Below are 19386 nucleotides of genomic sequence, written 5' to 3'. Positions count from 1 at the left end.
GACTTAACATGTAATTATATTTATTTCATTAAAGTGCCATGTGACATAATTTTTCTAATTAATTTTTTTTAAATGATGTTGAAAAAAAAATTAACGTTAGGAATAGAAATAGAAAAAATGTTTTAGAGTACAAATCGAAAAAATATATATAATTTAAAGGGTATACGATTCATTAAGCCTATACTTTTAAAAAGATTATTATTTTTTTATTTTTTTAGTTTTCTATTGTTGAATTGACAGTCCGATCACTTCTACCATCTATCCAATATTTTTACAAATTTGCTAAAAATACGTATTTTAGAAAATAGAAAAAGAAATAAGAAAATGGGCTTATTGGACAATAACCCCTCAAACGATACCATTTTTAGTTAGATATCTAAACTTTTTTTGGGACTGATTTGATACCTAAACTATAATTTCACAATCATTTTTAGGCCCTTTGTTATATCGGTAAAGAGTTCTTTTAGTCAATTAGACATTGACAAATAATATCCTATTAAAAAAATTAATAGAAGAGTATTTTTGAATAAATTAAATAAAGAAATAAAAAGAGAAAGGTGAAAGTTTTAGTTTGATCATCTTGACCAAAGAGGGTTGATAACAATTAGATGCCAATAACGTGAGGAGCAATGGCGACAAGAGCAAGGAGTTGAGAGAAGTGGAAATATACACGGGTCATCGTGGAATTAACCCAATTGATTAACTTCATTTTTTGAAACCCTAATTAAATATCATTAAATGAATTTTTCATGTTATCATCTAATTAATTGGAGATTTAAAAATAAAAATCTAAAAAATAATTTAACTACCTAATTCGAAAAAAATAACCAAGGCACAATTTAAGAGTTACTTTATTGAACTAAGCCTTAAAAATGATCAAATTATACTATCGAAATGAAATCAATAAAACACATATAATACAAATAATCAGTACAATTTAAGAGTTACAGTATTGACTTTTGTTTTAATCACTATAGTTTATTTTATTAATAATTTTTTAACATGACATTTATTTTATTAATATATAATTAAAATAAAAAATTAAATTTGAAAGTTAGAGTGATTAAATTATGAGTAATTTGAAAGTTAAGTAATTAAATTTTAAAAAAAATTAAACTTTAGTGACAAAAATATGAGTGAGAAGATAGTTGAATGATGAATGGTGTAATTTACTCAAAAATGTGTCACGTACAAAAAGTAAAAGTTGGCATCATTTTGAAAATAATGAAAGTTTAGGTATCAAAACGGAATAAAATTAATAGTTTAGTTACTAAACGTGTAGAGTACCAAAAAAATTGGAAATTTACCCCCCAGCCCCCCAAAATTGAAACTAAGTCGTTTTGGGTCGATGAACTGAGGAGAGTGAGACTTCGAAGTGGACCCAATAGAGCAAGTTAAAGCTAAAGCTACCCTATTATCCTTTCTTCTTCGTTTGCTACTTTATCAAGAGAACCAGAACGAAGTTACCTTAAGAGCTAAAGAAAATAAAAAAATGGGTGAGGAGAGAGCAGATCCGCAGAAACTGAAGAGAATAGCTGCGGCGGCTTACGATTACGAGAACGATCCCAGATGGGCTGATTATTGGTCCAATATCTTGATTCCTCCTCACATGGCTTCTCGCTATGATGTTGTTGATCACTTCAAGCGCAAGTTTTACCAGCGCTATATCGTGTGTTTTCTTTTTCCTTTTTCTTTTTCCTTTTTCCATTACATAATTTCCCAATTTTAGATTGTCCATCTGGGTTTTTGTTTCTGCTAGGAACTTTTAATCTGGGTTTCTATCTCACGGGATTCTGAGCCTATTAAGATGGAAATTTTGCAATCTTATGTCGATTTTTTGCTTGTTTTCAGTATGATATTCACGAATCATGGAATCGACAATTGGAATTTCCTATTAGGGTTTTTTTAATAAATATCTTATTTATTTGCTTCCATTTCCTATTAGGGTGCTTTTTTAGCTATGTGGGTTTTTAGGTTAGGGCTATTAGATGCTACAGGACAGCAACACAAAAGTCATTGTCGAATTGCTTTTCTTCTAACCAAATCTTTTTATTTTGTTTCAGAATCTTTAGTTCTCAAGACTTGATCAAATGCAATATGCAAATATTTTTTTTTCAAATGTCTGTTCATAACTGCTGATTTGTTCTGCGATTCAGCAGTTGAAAGGAATTCAAGTTTCTAACCTACCTTGGAATATTTACTTCTACCATTCTACTGAAACCATCCACTCGAAGAAGTGACATTCTCTTCTTCGCTCTATAACTTTGGCTCTCTCCATCCCCTTTCCATATAATATTTTCCAGTAGTACACAACAAGGAGTAGGATTATGGCTCTCTCTTCAAACGTCCTCTTGTTTACTGACTCGTTTCTGATTTTTGGTCTAGTTGCCTGTTTCTTTTCAAATGCCAGCTTGATTGTTTCCTACCTTACTGGCAGGAGTTGCTCCTTGCTAATTAGTTATTCTAACCTTTATTTGGAATCTACCAGCATAGCTGACAATATCCCATTCTTCTTGCTTCTTGTTAGTTATTTATTCTAACTTTTATAGTAGTAGAGAGCTGGCTTGATCAGACAAAGCTAACTTTTTCTTTTTCTTTAATAATTTGGCATCCATTTGGTTTCTCATAGCTTTAAGTCCTCTCCATCCATCACTTGCCAAATTAGATTAATCTGTCCCTTCAGGAATGTTACTTGATCCCAGGCTGCTTTTTTGCTGTTTGTTGCAACCACTGGAGATTCTTGAGGAAAATAATTTTATTTCAACATTTGAACCCAAGAAGGATTTGGATCTTGTGACATCCTTCAGCATTGGTTACCTCTATGGTCTTGTTTCAAAGACCCCTGGATGCTCTTCCCTCTTAATTTACTCTCTTTCCAGCCCTATGAGGATTTGGCCATTTATTCAAAGTTTTTTTTTGGTAACTTGAAGTTGAATCAAGCCATATATAGTTAGGGATGGCACAGGCCATTCACTTGATGAAGTCTTGACACCTTCTTTTCACCTTGAGATATATTTGGTAATACAAGCTTTGTCTCAGAATAAGCCAAATGTCTCTTGCCTCAACATAATGATATATCCAAGTATAGGATGCAGAGCTATTTCGCCTTGTTACATCCTTTGATCACTTTTTGAAATTGATCTAGAGTATTTGTCTATTAGAGCTAAAGATAATGTGGGACTTGTCCAAGTTCTAATGATGCCTGACACTAGTATTGAATAAATTGAGAATATAAATTGTATGTTAATGATAAGTAAAGAGTCATTCAAAGTTAAAAAAAAAACATGAGAATGAGTAGGTCAGTGTTAACTAGTCTTTATTCCACTAAGGCGACTCAGTTGTGTTATATTTTTATTAACTTTTATTCCTTTAGTTGTATCTTAGGTGTTCTAGCTTCTAACATTTGTCAGTCTACCTTTTTCCCCATTTCTGCTTTTATAATCGTGGTTTCACTGCCACTAATTCATGGTATTGGAATTGGGCTTTCATCTGGGTTTGGTGTAGTTTGCATTCTGTTTTAATCCCTCTTTAGGCACTGTAGTATTCTGGTATATGTTTAATTTACATTTTATGCCTGCCATCCATTTGAGTTGGTGCAAATTTTGCTTCGATGAATTGGTTATTTATTCTGTTCAAGAAGTTTATATATATATATATATATGTATGTATTGGGAGTATATTCAAGAAGTTATATAAGCTTTAAAGTCGGGGCTGATTTTGTTTCATTTTTAGGCTACTTCTTATATGCTGTTTATTCAAATTCCTATAGTGTTGCTAAAAACTAAAGTAAATAGTAGAAAGCAAGATGATAATTTATTAAGAATGAAAGCTCAAGTGTAATATAACTCCATATTGTTGATTATTGATTGTTAAATTGGTCTTAATACTTTTTGTTTCTTTTGAATACAAAAATGTGTCAATATCTATATCACATGAGTCGTTAACATGTCAAAATTAGGTATTAACTAAATATGATAATGATACGAAAATGATACGTTGATACACTACGTACTTTTAATAAGAATCATGGGAAATGTGTGTCCTATTTCTCTTTAATGGTATTTGTCTTATATGTTAATGTTTATGCAATTTCTTGATATTATTCTACTTTTCTATATGAATGTATCTCACATTTTAATACATTTCTATTTCAATAAACTTCTAGTATTATTCCATGACTCACTCATATCTAATGAATTATGGGCTTTTATGAAAAGGATCCTGATCTTGTGGTAGAGGCTATGTCGTCAAGTGTGCCATCAGGATCAGCAAAACCAACTTCAACCTCATCATCTGCAGCAAATGGTGAAGCTCGAGCACGCAATGCAGGTAAAAGATTGTTGCTTCTGGAACCGAGGTTATGGAAAGAAACTAAACTTGTAAAAAATAACATAAAAATTGGAGAATTTTGTGTATTTGATCTTCCTTATTAAGGAGCCATTTCCTTTCAACTCAATCCTAAATTCATGATCTAGGCTCAACCGCTAGAACTTCCGGGACATCAGCAGGTTCAGGTTCAAACACAGCTTCTTTGCGCTGGGATCGACACACAATCCAATTTTCTGTCAATGCTTGGGTATGCTACCCCGCCCCACTATCCCTTTTCTTTCGCCCACTTGAACATAATTGCATATTAGCTGATGGTTCTTGCCTTCTTATCTCTCTTTTTGTTTTTAGATTAAGAGTGCATTTTATTTCCTAATTTATTCTTGCATCTACATGGAGAGACCAGAGTGTTGAAGAGCTGATTGACTGTTAGTGTCATTATAAGATGTAATATTAAACCAGTTGCTAGGTCTTGTAACTTGGGCATCATTGGCTTCCTGTCCATATTTTTGTTATATCTTTTTCTTTACATCTTTTTTCTTTCAGGTTTTTATTGTGGCTGTGCTAGCCATCTTTCCACTTGTCCCTAAAAGTCTTTCAAATAGGGCTTATCGGCTTTCATTTATGGGCACTGCTTGTTCCTCTTTATACTCTTTGTATGCACTATATGGGGTAAACTTATTTCCACCGACTTGTTATCCATTTGATCAATATAAAATGGTTCCTCCATTGAATTTCTTCTGTATTTTATGCAGAAACCAAGGGCATGGAATTTGCAGGCTGTTCAAGTATATTTTCAATCAATAATTGCTACCAAAGATTTTATCTACTTTATCTACTGCCTTACATTTGTCACTTCACATCTTTGCCTTAAATGTAAGCATTCTTCTGCCCGTAAACACCTTTTACCTTTTTTTGCTCCTGAATTCTCTTTATTATGTAGTCTGATGAATTGATATGGACCATCACTGCAGTTGCTTTGATTCCCATTTTATGCCGAGCACTTGAACACGTTGCGAAGTTCTTAAGGCATAATTTCAACCGTTCTACCTTGTACAGGTAGATACCTTTACTCAGATATATGAACCATCTTCTGTGTTAAAGTGCTGGTTTAGTTCTTTTTATCAATCATGTGATCATACTGTTAAAACTCAATACAAGAAATTAAGTATGCTGGATGATATTAGTTATGTGGAAAGGCTTAAATTTCAGATAGACAGAAATTGTGTTATTATATGAAAAGGCACAGAAAGGTGGATTTTACACACTATTTTTACTGAAACTATTGGCGTGCTAATTAGGGTGAGTAAAACTCAGCTTGACTAAAAAAAACTAAGTCAACTCATATTTTTGGTTCGGATTTCGAGTTTGAGTCAAGTTCAGATTTTCAAAGTTCGAATAACTGAAAAATCAAAAATTCAAACGACGTCATTTTGTTCTTTAGCTAAGTGGTCCTAATTTCCTAATTTCTTCAATTTCTATTCGTTTTAAGTCTGTTGTTGACCAAATTTGAACCACATGTTCCTCTATCACTCTATAGTACCTTTGTAACTTCAATTCCTCTTTTTGGACACCAAATTTTCCATTTTGCAATTTAGTTCCTCAACTTTGCATTTTATTCAATTTTGTTCTCCAATTCCAACTCTTTGCAAATTCTTTATTCCCACCAATTCTTCGACTCCTTTATTCCCCATCAATAATTTGTCCTCAAATTCCCTTCTTTTAAGAAATAACATTATAAATATATTATTTAATTTTAAATAATATTTGTTTTATTAAATAATATTACAAATCTTACACATGCGAAAAAAATATGAAGATATATATTGTATAAACTCGACTCGAAAAAAAAATCAAATAAAGTTTGAATAATAAAATGATATTTGTAAACTCGACTAGCTCGAGTTTTTTTACTCGACTTGACTGAGTACTCACCCCTAGTGCCAAAAGAAAAACGAACTCATTAGGTGAAATGAAATTGTAGTCATGTCTATCACTGAGGGTCTATTTCTTGGTTCCTTACAAATACTGTCCCCTTTGTTTGAACAGGAAGTATTTGGAAGATCCTTGTGTTTGGGTAGAATCAAACACCACCACCTTGAGTATACTGTCGTCACATGCTGAGATTGGACTTGGCTTCCTTCTAATTGTTTCCTTGCTCTCGTTAGTTTTTAATATATTTCTCTATTTTTGGTTCATATTCAGTCCAGGCCAATATATTCCACCTTCTCTAGCTTTTCTAATTTGCTGAAATTTTCTATTGAATTTTGTAGGTGGCAACGCAATATTATACAAACTTTCATATACTGGCAGGTATGTATCTCATCCTTCTTCTGTAATTTTATTTCTTACTTTTCATGTAATACCTTTTCTTTTCTTAGCAATTGTTTGGATGGCAATGGCATAATAGGTTGGTTCAGTACCAAGTTTATTTATTTGCAAGAGAACAAGTATTTGCACAAATGACTTACCATTAAGATTGGTATTTGATGTTTCTTCTTGGGTTAATCTTCAGATATGGTTTTTCCCTTCCTAGTCATGTTCCCATTCTTCTCTCTGGCCCTTTTACTTCTGTTTTCCATTTTTGGTCATTGATGAATGGACAATTGATATGTGTAGTCTCATTTAGAACATGGAGTTGTTCCTTGGTTGATACGAACGTCAATATGGTACTACTGTTAGCGGAAATACCATTTAAAACCGTTTAGTTGTGCCACAAATACCTTATTTACGCTTCCAGAAAAGAGTATTTGGGGGGGGGGGTTGTTCTTTGACAAATGAATGTCTTAATCCTTTTGTGTTTTGCTGTTCCACTGTGTGACAGCTATTGAAGCTTATGTACCAAGCACCTGTTACTGCTGGTTACCACCAAAGTGTGTGGACGAAGATAGGAAGGACGGTTAATCCACTTATCCAGCGTTACGCACCATTTTTGAACACTCCGGTTTCTGCAATTCAGAAATGGTGGTCCAGATAGAAGTAATATACAGTGGAATGTTGGGTTCTTTTTGGCATAATTGATGTTTTATTATGGATACTGATACATGTATAGCTGAAAATTGACATAGAAGTATTTGCGATTTTCCTACAAACCTTGAATTTGAGTCTGACTGACAATATTAGCAGCTATAATAATGGCATAGATATATTTTGGCTTTGCATTCTACACTAGTCGGCATGTTTTCCCTTGTGAAGGTATCTTTGGTTGCAAATGATTGAAAAGGTGTTTGGTGTTGATGTTACGAAATTGTTTAATTTTATTAGTAAAAAAGGTTTAAAATAATAGGAAGTCTAGAGACGTGATAATTCTGAACTCATTCTATTAAAAAGTAGTATTACCAATAAAAGCAAAATACAATAATGAAATTCAACATGGGAGTTGATTATTAGGAGGTAAATCTGGAAGAATCGTGATGCAAAAAGTATCTCTACCTTTTCTTTTTATTAAATTTCGAACTATTTAGAATTACTTTTACTGAAGAGTATCTAAAAACAATATCTTAATTTGGACGGGGCAACGATAGATTTGACTTGGCGTTGTCCTTATCCTTAGACACGTGCAAAAGCAGCAAGTAACGACACATGATGATGTTATTATATTAGATGTAAGATAAAGATCGATACCACCCAAATGATTCATCATTTATGTATATCTTATATGTTTAACCTTATTTAGAATACCATATAAATTATAATTCACAACCATCTTTTTGAACTTACATTACATTTTCGTATCACATTATATTTTAATTATTTTCAGAATATATTTTAAAATAAAAAGATAATAGATCAATTTGTAAGTAATGATAGAATGTAAGTATATTGTTTAATAATTTTGTCTAATAACTATATGCGTTGTAATAGATAGCAATTTGAGTTTTATAATTTAATTTAATAAAGTTTTGATTATGTTAAAATTATTTTCAATACCTTATTCTTATTATACAATCGTAGCACAATCCAAGAATATTGTAAAATTCATCTGCCAGCCAGCCATCTGGTACGATCCACGAGTCATTAATTGGCAAGTGGGGGCAGTGATCACAAATCACATGTGGTTGCTTGCTCTTGTTGGAATTGCATACATCACCATCCTATCATGCAATCGGTGACCAACTTTGTCTAATTATAGGCGATAACACCCAAAAAATCACCCTTATCGATTTTACTTATTTATCAGATATCTTTTCATCTTTATTTATTGATATAACACACTTTATATGAAGACGCTTTACGTTGATTTGATGTCACATGGATAAGACGAGGCTCATGTATTGTGCCTTGTAAAAATCGGGTGTTAATTTTGTAAATATTTTTAAAATGATATCTAATATGTAATTAATTTTTATTAGAGTGATATTTGTGTAAAAACGTCAACTTTAATTATTTATTTTTTATGTGTAAAAAAAACTTCCTACATTAAAATATTAAAATATTCATTTACAAATTATTTTATAACTCGATAAATTTTGATTTTTTATATGAAATTACACAATACATATAATATAGTATAGGAAAACTTTGAGGGTAAATATTTTAAAATATGAATAATTTTATAAAATTTTTATAACAAGTATTTATTTTATAAGATGATGATGATGATGATAATAAATATTTTATAATTTAAAAAATTATAAATTTCATATATTTTTAAAAATGTTATTGACTTTTAAAATTAATTGTTTAAAAATATAAAAATATTAAAATAAACTTTTAATTATAATTAGGGATCAAATAAATTATTATTTATTAATTATTATTTTTAACAACAATTAATAATGTTTATTCATTTATAATAAAATTATTTTAATTTTTGCATGAAATTACACAATACATATAATCTAGTATAGGAAAACTGTGAGGGTAAGTATTTTAAAATATGAATAATTTTATAAAAAATTTATAACCAAAATTTGTTTTACAAAATGATGTTATGATGATAAATATTTTATAATTTAAAAAATTATAAATTTCATATATTTTTGAAAAATTTATTGACTTTTAAAATTAATTGTTTAAAAATATTAAAATATTAAAATAAACTTTTAATTACAATTGAACGATCAAATGAATTATTATTCATTAATTATTAATTTTTAACATTAGTTAATAATGTTTATTCATTTTTAATAAAATTATAATTTAAAATTTATTTTATTTTTTTTAAAATTAATATTAAAAAAATAGTCTCTCAATAAAGAGGTGATATTTTTTAGCTTTATATTTTTTATTGAATTTTATTCACTTTTAATTCATTTTTATTGATTTTTTTAAAATTTGAATAATAATTCATTTGTAATTAAAAGTTTATTTTACTATTTTTATATTTTTAAACAATTAATTTTAAAAGTTAATAAACATTATTAAATGTTGTTAAAAATTAATATCACACAAAAAATAAATAAATAAAGTTGATATTTTTATATAAATATCACCCTAATAGAAATTAATTACATATTAGGTATTATTTTAAAAATATTTATAAAATTAATATCTAATTTTTTACACGTTTAACAAAATGCGATGCATGGCCGCGTCTTTTACCACGTGACGTAAGGCAAGGTAAATGTGTCGCGTCTTCCTGTTAAGGGTGTTAGATCAGTAAATAAAGATGAAAGTGTGTATGATAGTTAAATAAAATTAGTAAGGGTTAATTTTAGGTGTTATCGCCCTAATTATACACACAACCACCCCCACGATATCTTTTCGATAAGACACATTCCTTTTGCGTACAGAATTTATGTAATTGTTGATAGTTAGACGCATCATACCTCATCACTTTAAATAAAACATTTATTATAATAAAATAACAACAAAATTAATGTCTTTCAAATTTAAATTTTACAAATAAAAAGTTACTTTTAAATTAAAAATTTACTTAATTTATTTTTACTTAAACTCTTAATTTATTTTTACTTAAACATTCCTAAGCTTTCTCCCTGCCTATCATCCTCTGGGGTATTCGAATGTGGATCCCACTCTATTATTTGATTGCTACGTGGCATAGCACTGCACCGACAGCCACACCAAATGATTCGAATAAAAGGCTTGAACCAGGCCAAGGCGAACGCTCCAAATAATAACAATTAAAAAATTAAACAAAACAAGCAAAATCATTTCGTCAATCAATCTGAGATCCTCTCTTTCCTTTTTCTTATCTAGGGGCCGGCGATGACATCGTTGTCACCGCCGATGCATGACCACCGTCGACGTTGCGAAACTGCTACTGCTACTCATATTTGTTTGGATGTTAGGTCCGTGATTTTCAGATTCCTCGGCTCCTTCTTTGCATCCTCCGGCATCCATCAGCAACAACGGTTTCGCGGGAAACCGGCAAGTATGGACAGGCAGAAGTCTTTTAGCCGGGACATAAGCCATGCGGCCGCCGAGACTTATCTTGTTACGCGACTTGCCTTTACTCTCCTCCGATATCTCGGGTATATAATTTACATCATTATTATTACACGTATTATCTGCGGATTTCAATTGCATTCTTCTTTGTTCCTTAAAGAAAGTTGGTTTTATAGTTCAGTTTGTCGAGGAAGTGTCACTTTTATGAGAATCGTGGTAATTTTTTTATCTAGTTTTAATTTTAGAATATATGCCGTCTTTGGTTGCCTAGACAGTTGAAGGAAAGAAGAGAAGCAAAGTGAATCACCATAATTTTTCTGAATGGCTGCTTAGGAGTTGTGAGAAAGTAGGTTGAGTTCCAACTAAGGATCTGCGAATCTATTAGGTTGAGCCAATTTACACCCACTATATGATTTAAAGGAAACGTTGTTATCATTCAGAACCCTGTTCTGCCATATTTGAGATTGGTTCTTCTCAAATTTGCTTGCTGGATGCGTTTTGTTGATAATCTTTTTGGTACTTTTAACCATGTTGCTTGGACTCTGGTGTAGTGGAGATGAGCAGGGTTTTAAAAAACGGTCCGCGACCGCGATTTCGGCCGTGATATAGCGGTTTCGCCGCCATCCGAGTTACCCGCGACGGCCGCAATAGCGTCTGCGATGGCCGCAATAGCGCCCGCGACGGCCGCAATCACGGTAAATCCGAAATAACCGAAAACGCGACCGCGACCGCGATTTGAAACCCTGGAGATGAGTATGTGCCTGACACGCATGTTTAATGTTTATAAGTTTTTCCATTCATGTTAAGGGTCCTTAGGGTCAAATTAAACATCTGCGTTGAACGCGGATGTAAGACTTAGATACTTAAAGAGAGATGAAGAGTTAGAGCAATGTAGATTTTAGAGAGAGATTTAATGAACAACAAAATAGTTCACTTTTTTATCTTTTTCAAATAAACATTTATATATATATACCTTAGATTTTCAGAGATAGAACCAGTGAACGAAAGTAATTCAACACACATATATGTATATATACGTTATTGTCCATAAACTTATTTTGTATTGCTTTCAACTTCATTATTATATACGTTGTTTTAATCATACATTTGCATTCAGGGTAGGCTACCGGTGGTACACAAGATTACTTGCCCTTGCTTGTTATGCTTTGCTTCTTATGCCTGGTTTTCTTCAAGGTATTTTCTATTATTATTGATCGATTATATTTTTCTGCACGAATTTGCAAACTTATTATTAACAATCATTTACTTCCCCTTTACATGAAATAGTAAATTGTATATCATCGAAGAAGAAAAAAAAGAGGTAAATATAAGAATCGATTTATTACTTTGTTTTAGCTCTTGTGGCAAGTCACACGCAAGCGTTCTCTCTCTCTCTCCCTCTTCCCCACACACACACACACATATAGGCTTGAAAGGAACTTTGATAGTTTCAATAGATTGTGTGTATGACCCACATTTGTTTTGTGATTAATCTAGGGTGATTACAATGTTATATATATTCTAAAGATTCTCAACCATTTGGCAATGAAAGCTCAACACCCTTAGAGTCTCTGGAGCTCGAACCTGAGACCACTAGGGATAACAATTATCCCTTTAACAGCTGAGGTAGCTTGATTCATGCATGTATGACCCACATGATCTTTTATAATGGGATCATTTATTCATTAACAATATATGTGTCTAGAGCTTTTTTAATGTTCAGTGATCAAATGACGTCGTTGGCCCATCTGTAATCTATTCCTACATGTCTTGGTTCTCCCACTAACTGAATTCATGGGGTACAAGTATTCATATATGATGGGTGTTGCAATCAGGGTTGTGAAGATTGTGATCGTACAACTGTTTGCATGGGAATAAATGACAGCTGCACTATGTTTGCTTTCCTGCTTTGGCAGTTTAGAGATGGTTATATTTCTGAAGATTGTGATCATACATATCTTTGCATGGGAATACTTTATAGATTTTTGCTGTGTCGTTTGCTATGTCAGAAATAGTTATATTTGTAGGTTTCTTTCAAATATCTTCAGATTGATGGAAAATAATTACTTGAGCATTACTTGTCAATCTTCTGCAGTTGCATATTATTATTTTTTCTCAAGTCAAGTGCGACGGAGTATTGTTTATGGAGATCAACCAAGGAATAGGTATGTGAATATGTGACACAAGTGCTTACAAAGCTAGGCCAACAACCATGAATTCTGTTGATATAGTGTTGGACTCTTCATTCTGTGACCAGGGATCAAACCTGGCACATCAAACGATAAGTAGTTACATTCTTTGACTTGCCTGTCACAAGTCATAGATTAACAGTACTCTTTTCTCCTTTGATGATGATGTGACAGATTGGATCTATACTTGCCAACAAATATTAATGGCCCAAAGCCAGTTGTGGTATTTGTGACAGGTGGAGCCTGGATAATTGGGTGAGTGACATGATATTTGTGCATTGTGTATTAGCCACTTTTTATTGCATGAATGTGGATTAAATATGAAATGCATAATATAGCCTTAAAATTCCTTAATGTTTCATAAGGAGGTTCTGCATCGGGTTGTTTATTCTTGTAGTTGTCAATTAATATGGGCCGTGCTTAGGAATTAGATAAACATAGATTGAAATATATTATATGAGGGCTCTATAAACCTTAAGAGAATTTAAGGTTGAAATTGCTCATTCAATGGATTTGAGTGATCAGTGTATCAACCACTTTCATATCTAGCTGACCGTTAAACATTTATTGGAAGTATATAACTTCATTCGATTTTTTATGTAAAATTTCTGAACTCTTCTGTTGTTTTAGGTACAAGGCTTGGGGATCACTTCTAGGACTGCAATTGGCGGAAAGAGATATCATTGTGGCATGTATTGATTACAGGTATTAGTTTGGTTGATGCCATGACATAGTGCTCTGTTCATTTTTGCCAAAAATGCCACCTGCGTGTGAAATAAGGTTCAAATGAGTACTTGTAAACTTCAATGATGAAATAGCATATCTAAAGAATGTTTTTGCCTCCATGCTCCATACAATTTGCCCCCCATGTTATTTACTGGCTCACATATTGTCATAAAATTTATTATATTTATGAGGCCTATCTCTTTTCTTCTACTGGTAACTGTCTTTGTTTGATATATGTACGCAGGAACTTCCCCCAGGGAACCATTAGTGACATGGTGAAAGATGTGTCTCAAGGGGTCTCATTTGTTTGCAATCTCATTGCCAGATATGGAGGTGATCCTAATAGGTGACTGACTGCTTTCTTTGATTTTGCATGCTTCTCGAATATCCATATTATCTCATTTTACCCTTTTATGTTTATTTTGAATAGAATCTATTTAATGGGGCAGTCAGCGGGGGCACATATTTCTTCTTGTGTTCTTTTGGAGCAAGCAATCAAAGAATCTAGAGGAGAAGACACTACATGGAGTGTTTCCCAAATCAAAGCATATTTTGCTTTATCTGGAGGGTAAACTTTTATCTGTTCTTTATGATGACTCTTGCATAAGATATGTTGGATATGCAGAAAGCTGTATTTTCCAACGTCTTGGGCTTTATTAGTACATCTAAGCAGCAAGATTAATGATCCACAAGGATCTTATATAAGACTGTCAAGTTCACTATGCTATATGAATTTTAAACCTTTTTAATACCTTCTGTATGATGAAATGTCCATATCCTAATAATGAAGCAACAAGCTACCTTTCTTCATTTCTTATGTAGGGTGCATGACTGTTTCAATCAGTGGCGGATCTTGGTGGTATAGTTTGAGGGGGACTAATCAAACTTTTTATAACTTTTGGAGGTCTAATCAAAATTTTCAAAAATTTTGGGAGACTAATAATTTTTTTTAACAATTTTGAAGGTGATTAATTAAAAATATTCAAAAATTTTAAGACTTCATGAGAATTTCTAAAATTTTCAACGAGGCTAATTAAATTTTCAAAAATATTTTAAGGGTATAATGCAAATTTTCCAAAACTTTGGGGGTGCCAAGTCTCCCTTTGGCCCTTGGTACCATCCGCCACTGGTTTCATTGAAATGGTTATAGAACATTAATGCTTCAGATAAGATCCAACTGAAAGACACTTAGCTATATATATATTTTGTGAAACATAGTCAATTTTTGAAATAGATTATCTTGAATCACTGCTTTTGTTCTGTTTTGTTGGTTGGTTCAAGTTCATGACTTGCAAATAAAGCTCTTCTTAGCTTCCATGTGTTTTTTTTTCACTCTAGAACTTTATCTTTTGGATCATAGTTTCCACCCTTTCTGATTTTCCTAGATGTTATCTTGCAAGGCGGTATCACTGCAGAGGGAATAACTCATGTAAAATGCAGTTTGTTACGTTTGTATCCTGCTTCTCTTTTTTTTCTTCCAAAAATATATATATTTCCCTTGCCAGTTTGCTTTTCTTATGTCATTTTATGAAGACCTTTTAATTTGCAGCTGAAAGAAATTTACCTTAGTACATAGTAATATTTGCCTTCTAAAAGAGGCAAACGTCAGTTGTAAGTTAATTAGACTTTGCTGTGATCCTTCATTTAGTTATTAATTTACAAAAATATGGTGAAACTATTTTATCTTCGACTTTGCTGTGAGCATTTTCTACTGAAGAATTAGCAACTGAAATATATATATATATATATATATATATACATATGAGCTATCCGCTTAAAGCGATAGGCATTTCTTTATATTTTTTATGGCATAAGTTAAATCTTCTGTCGATTGATAGTTGTACTTGGTATGGTCTTATTCTCCAATTCAATTGTATAAACAGATTTGACAGTTGTAACTAGAAACGTGCTTATTACCTTTTAAATTGTTAATAGGTACAATTTATTCAATTTGGTTGATCATTTCCACAATCGAGGCCTCTATCGTTCCATCTTTTTAAGGTATTTTGCCTATACTATTTTTCTGGCAACCATCTGTAGACGTCTTTTTCCTTTTAGTTATCCCATGTTCCATTTATTAACCAACTGAAGTTCTGTTTCAATTTTACAGCATCATGGAAGGGGAAGAATCCTTTGAACAATTTTCTCCTGAAGTTAGAATAAAAGATCCACGCAATAGAGAAGCTGCCTCTCTTCTTCCCCCTATTAAACTTTTCCATGGAACTTCAGATTTATCAATACCATCAGATGCCAGGTTAGAAATACCTGTTGGTCTAAATGCCAACTGTTTAATATCTTTGTTTACTTTCAAACTGCTATTTAATCACATTTCTATATTTTTATTCTGGAATCTTTAGATGTATCATGAAATAATGATTGGAATGGGAATAATTCAAGCTTAGTAATGATGTATGGTGATGAGGAGACATAATACTGCTGCAGTGGATTTACTGCAATTTTCCCCAGAAACTGCTATTCCTAATATTGACATTATCTGTGCAGTATAAACTTTGTAGAAGCCCTTAAAGGGGTAGGGGCTGAGGCTGAAGTAATTTTATATGAAGGGAAATCCCATACCGATCTATTTTTACAGGTCGGTGGTTATTACTAGCTTTCTAATGTCATTTTAGGCTTAATATACTTGTTTTGCTGCAGTCTGATCATCCAACGGTAATTCGTGTTATAAAACTAAATGAATACAAAAATTTCATATTTCTTATCCATTAATATGCCTTACTTGAGGTCCTTGTAATCTACATATAAACTGGGAGGACAATGTCGAACACGGGTACAGGGCAATGAATCACCAACCCCAAATCTTTGTGATAGTGAATTTAGCTCAAACTGCTTGAAGCTTTACAGGGAAACAGTAAAGTAAATGGCAGTTATTGTAATAGTATTAACAACTAGCATACATTGTTTGAGCGCTGCTGCAATTTTTTTTTTCAGTGCTGTATTTGAAGTTTTCCTGGTTTTCCGATTCCTCGAGCAACTATATTTACGACAAAAAAATATAGATATGGCATCTCTCAACTGTTATTCCCGCCCCTAAAATTGAGCAATATCATGCAGGATCCATTACGAGGTGGAAAGGACGATCTATTTGATCATATGGTTGCTGTGATACATGCGGGTGATGAGGAAGCTCTTGCCAAGGATGCGTTGGCACCTCCGAGAAGACGCCTTGTACCCGAGATTTTGTTAAGGTTGGCTCATCACATCAGCCCATTCTAACCCGTTTATGTTTCTCAATGCTTGATCATTAACAGCGCCTATAAGCTAATGCCTCATGTTGTGTCTAATTCTTTCTCCATTGGTATTCCTTGTGGCATCCATTGGGGGATTCCTGTTAGATATAGTAGGAGCAATATTTTATCAGCCTGCCGTAAGAATATAGTGCATTTTGCTTCAAACTTGGGCAGCGTTTGGCGTCATTTTTAAAATCACCAGTGATTTTATTATTTGGATGATGATCTTAATCACTTGTGGTTTGGAATCGTTTTGTTTTTTTATTATTATTAATAATCATTGATTATTGGGGGTGTAAGAATCACCGCGTCTTGTGTTATTAAAAATTAAATATTATTTCCTTTGAAAATACGGATATAAGCATGCATGCATGTAATAATTGCACAAGGTAATCGTTTCAGTATTGTTCAAAGATCTGTTCTTTGAGATATTAGTATTATTTTACTTGCTGTCTTTCTCTATAATGAAGTATTTGGTTTATCATGTATTATGTGTTTAGTTTATTAAAATAATATGTAATATTTTATTATGTTTTATCAAATATAAATATATGCAAGTATCCTACTGACATTTTGAATCTTTCCTTTTTAAGTTTGTTACACAACTTTTGAGAATGAGTAAATACTCATTTTATAACGGGAATAAAAGAAAAAAAATATTCATTCACTTGTTAAACATGTTTAGGAAAAGAAAACCGCAATAATAAATGAAATATGAATCGCCAAAGAGTATTTACTATCCATAATGTTGTTGATTATCGACAAATACAAACTCTGGTTCAAACTTGGAACTAAAATTATGAATTTGGGATTAATTAAAAAATCATTATTTTTTAGTAATAACATATTTCAGCTCAACGAGATGATCTGATCCAGTTTTTTATTCATTGATTAAATTTTATGCCAAGATTAGATTGTTGGTTTCTGGTCTTCCTTCTACACATCTAACGAAAGAGTTGCAATGTATAGCATTTTTTTGTATTCAACTCGGAGCAGCTTTCCTTTTCCAACAATCAAATGCATTTATTAAAAAAAAGAGACAAATTTGATGGCATTGTTTGAATGAATGAAATGCCAATGTATTTGACATTTAATATGTAAGAGAGTACTCGACAACGACCAAAACGTTCCAACACTCCAGTGGCTGCAAATTCACCAAGCCCGTGGCTTGCCGTTTACCCTGTTAGCGGCAGCCATATGGATTTTGGGTCTTAGGGCCGTTTCCTCCACATCATGGTTTCTGCCGCATACCACAGCACGCCTTTGCAGAAACCCTTTCAAGCTCATGCTGCTTCTCTTTTTCTCGGGGTGATCATCAACATCTTCATTCATCCTCAATAGCTCCCGGTTTAATTTGATTCCACTCAATCCGATAAGCTGATCGAGTCGCTTAGAAATGCTTTCGATCTCGTAGGGATCCAGGAGAGAACTACGGATCAATCCCTCCGTCCCCGTGCTGTTGTTGTTGTTTCTCATGGCTTCCAATTTATAGCGTGTAGGCCCCGGAACTCGTTGAGATCGAACGGCATTGAATTCTCGGATCGCGGTGGCCTTGCCATCGGAGCTTGAACTGTGCTGGTACCATGCCCATGCAGCTGCTTTCACAAGGTCTATATCGCTTTGCTTTGGCATGATGGGGGGGGGGGACTTAGAATATGTGGTTTTGCTTTGGAAGGAAATAAAAGGAAAGGGGTGGGTTGGGAGATTGGTTCATTGTTAGAATTGAATGGGAGCATTAAATGAGAAATGAAGAGGATGAAAGGTAAGGCTAATACAGTCGCTCCCTTATCCTTGTGTGTGTTTTAGGAACTGATTTTCATGTTCATACACATACACGCCACCACGTTGAGAATTGAGATCATCTCATTTCACACATCGCCTTATTTAATGTACAAATTTCACATAGATAGATGTGCCCATGTCTATTTAATGGATGAGATTTAATTTTCTATTTTCTTGTAAATTTACAATACTTTAAAATAAAAAAAAACATTATTTATAAACATGTGTGAAATAAAAGAAGATAATTGGTGGGATATTAGTAGTAGTATTAAATTGTAAAAATTAATTTGTTTATACTTTGAGATATTAATTATGTTAAAATACAACTATGAGTAAAATATGAATATAGAATGAGTAAATATATTTGATCAGTTAGTCAAGCTGCTCATCTTTATTCCTTTATATTTTCATAAAATATGATTTCTAGATCCACTAAGAATATTTTTCTTTATTCTCTTAGTCTTTCCTTCCTCTCTAAGATTATGATTAAATTTAGAATTTGTAAAAAAAAATAAAAAATTGAATAATTAAATATTCAAACAAGGACATATTTTAAAAGCCGGCAAATTTGTTACCTGATAATTTAGTATCTTAAGATCACTATTAACAAAATAAATTATATTATTATTATGAGAAAATAACCTCAGTGACCGAAAATTCCTTATAATATACGATTTTGACCAATTTTTTTTTGATTTGCCAAAATGACCAACAAAATCGCAATGCGATCTCTAAATCGCAACGCGATCTCTAAATCACAACGC

General features: G+C 32.4%; 3 protein-coding genes across 4 annotated transcripts; 2 read left to right on the top strand and 1 right to left on the bottom strand.

Moving 5' to 3' along the window:
* Nucleotides 1-1415: 1415 nt before the first annotated feature.
* Nucleotides 1416-13254, top strand: LOC120161316 (transmembrane protein 33 homolog). Its single transcript, XM_039171594.1, has 10 exons — nt 1416-1669; nt 4218-4329; nt 4476-4576; nt 4873-4998; nt 5082-5202; nt 5301-5385; nt 6376-6489; nt 6600-6639; nt 7151-7321; nt 13241-13254. Exons 1-9 carry the CDS (start codon nt 1493-1495, stop codon nt 7301-7303), a joined length of 1029 nt encoding a protein of 342 aa, XP_039027525.1. The 5' UTR covers nt 1416-1492; the 3' UTR covers nt 7304-7321; nt 13241-13254.
* On the top strand, nt 10447-17142 carry LOC120161315 (isoprenylcysteine alpha-carbonyl methylesterase ICME-like). 2 transcript variants are annotated; one of them, XM_039171592.1, is made up of 11 exons: nt 10447-10763; nt 11795-11871; nt 12773-12842; nt 13041-13121; nt 13497-13571; nt 13837-13938; nt 14023-14160; nt 15528-15593; nt 15703-15846; nt 16095-16185; nt 16665-17142. In XM_039171592.1, the coding sequence occupies exons 1-11, from the start codon at nt 10498-10500 to the stop codon at nt 16824-16826; spliced, it is 1272 nt and encodes a 423-aa protein (XP_039027523.1). In that variant the 5' UTR covers nt 10447-10497; the 3' UTR covers nt 16827-17142. The 2 variants fall into 2 exon arrangements, with proteins under 2 accessions (XP_039027523.1, XP_039027524.1); XM_039171593.1 differs by lacking the exon at nt 10447-10763 and adding an exon at nt 11590-11605 and having other exon boundaries at nt 11686-11871.
* A 754-nt stretch (nt 17143-17896) lies between these two features.
* On the bottom strand, nt 17897-18510 carry LOC120161214. Its single transcript, XM_039171476.1, has one exon. It carries the CDS (start codon nt 18470-18472, stop codon nt 17993-17995), a length of 480 nt encoding a protein of 159 aa, XP_039027407.1. The 5' UTR covers nt 18473-18510; the 3' UTR covers nt 17897-17992.
* Between the last annotated feature and the right edge of the window lie 876 nt (nt 18511-19386).

Source organism: Hibiscus syriacus, unplaced genomic scaffold, assembly GCF_006381635.1.
Source record: "Hibiscus syriacus cultivar Baekdansim isolate YM2019G1 unplaced genomic scaffold, ASM638163v2 tig00111398_pilon, whole genome shotgun sequence".
NCBI classification, from domain to species: Eukaryota; Viridiplantae; Streptophyta; class Magnoliopsida; order Malvales; family Malvaceae; genus Hibiscus; species Hibiscus syriacus.
This window is presented reverse-complemented; position numbering and strand designations above follow the sequence as displayed.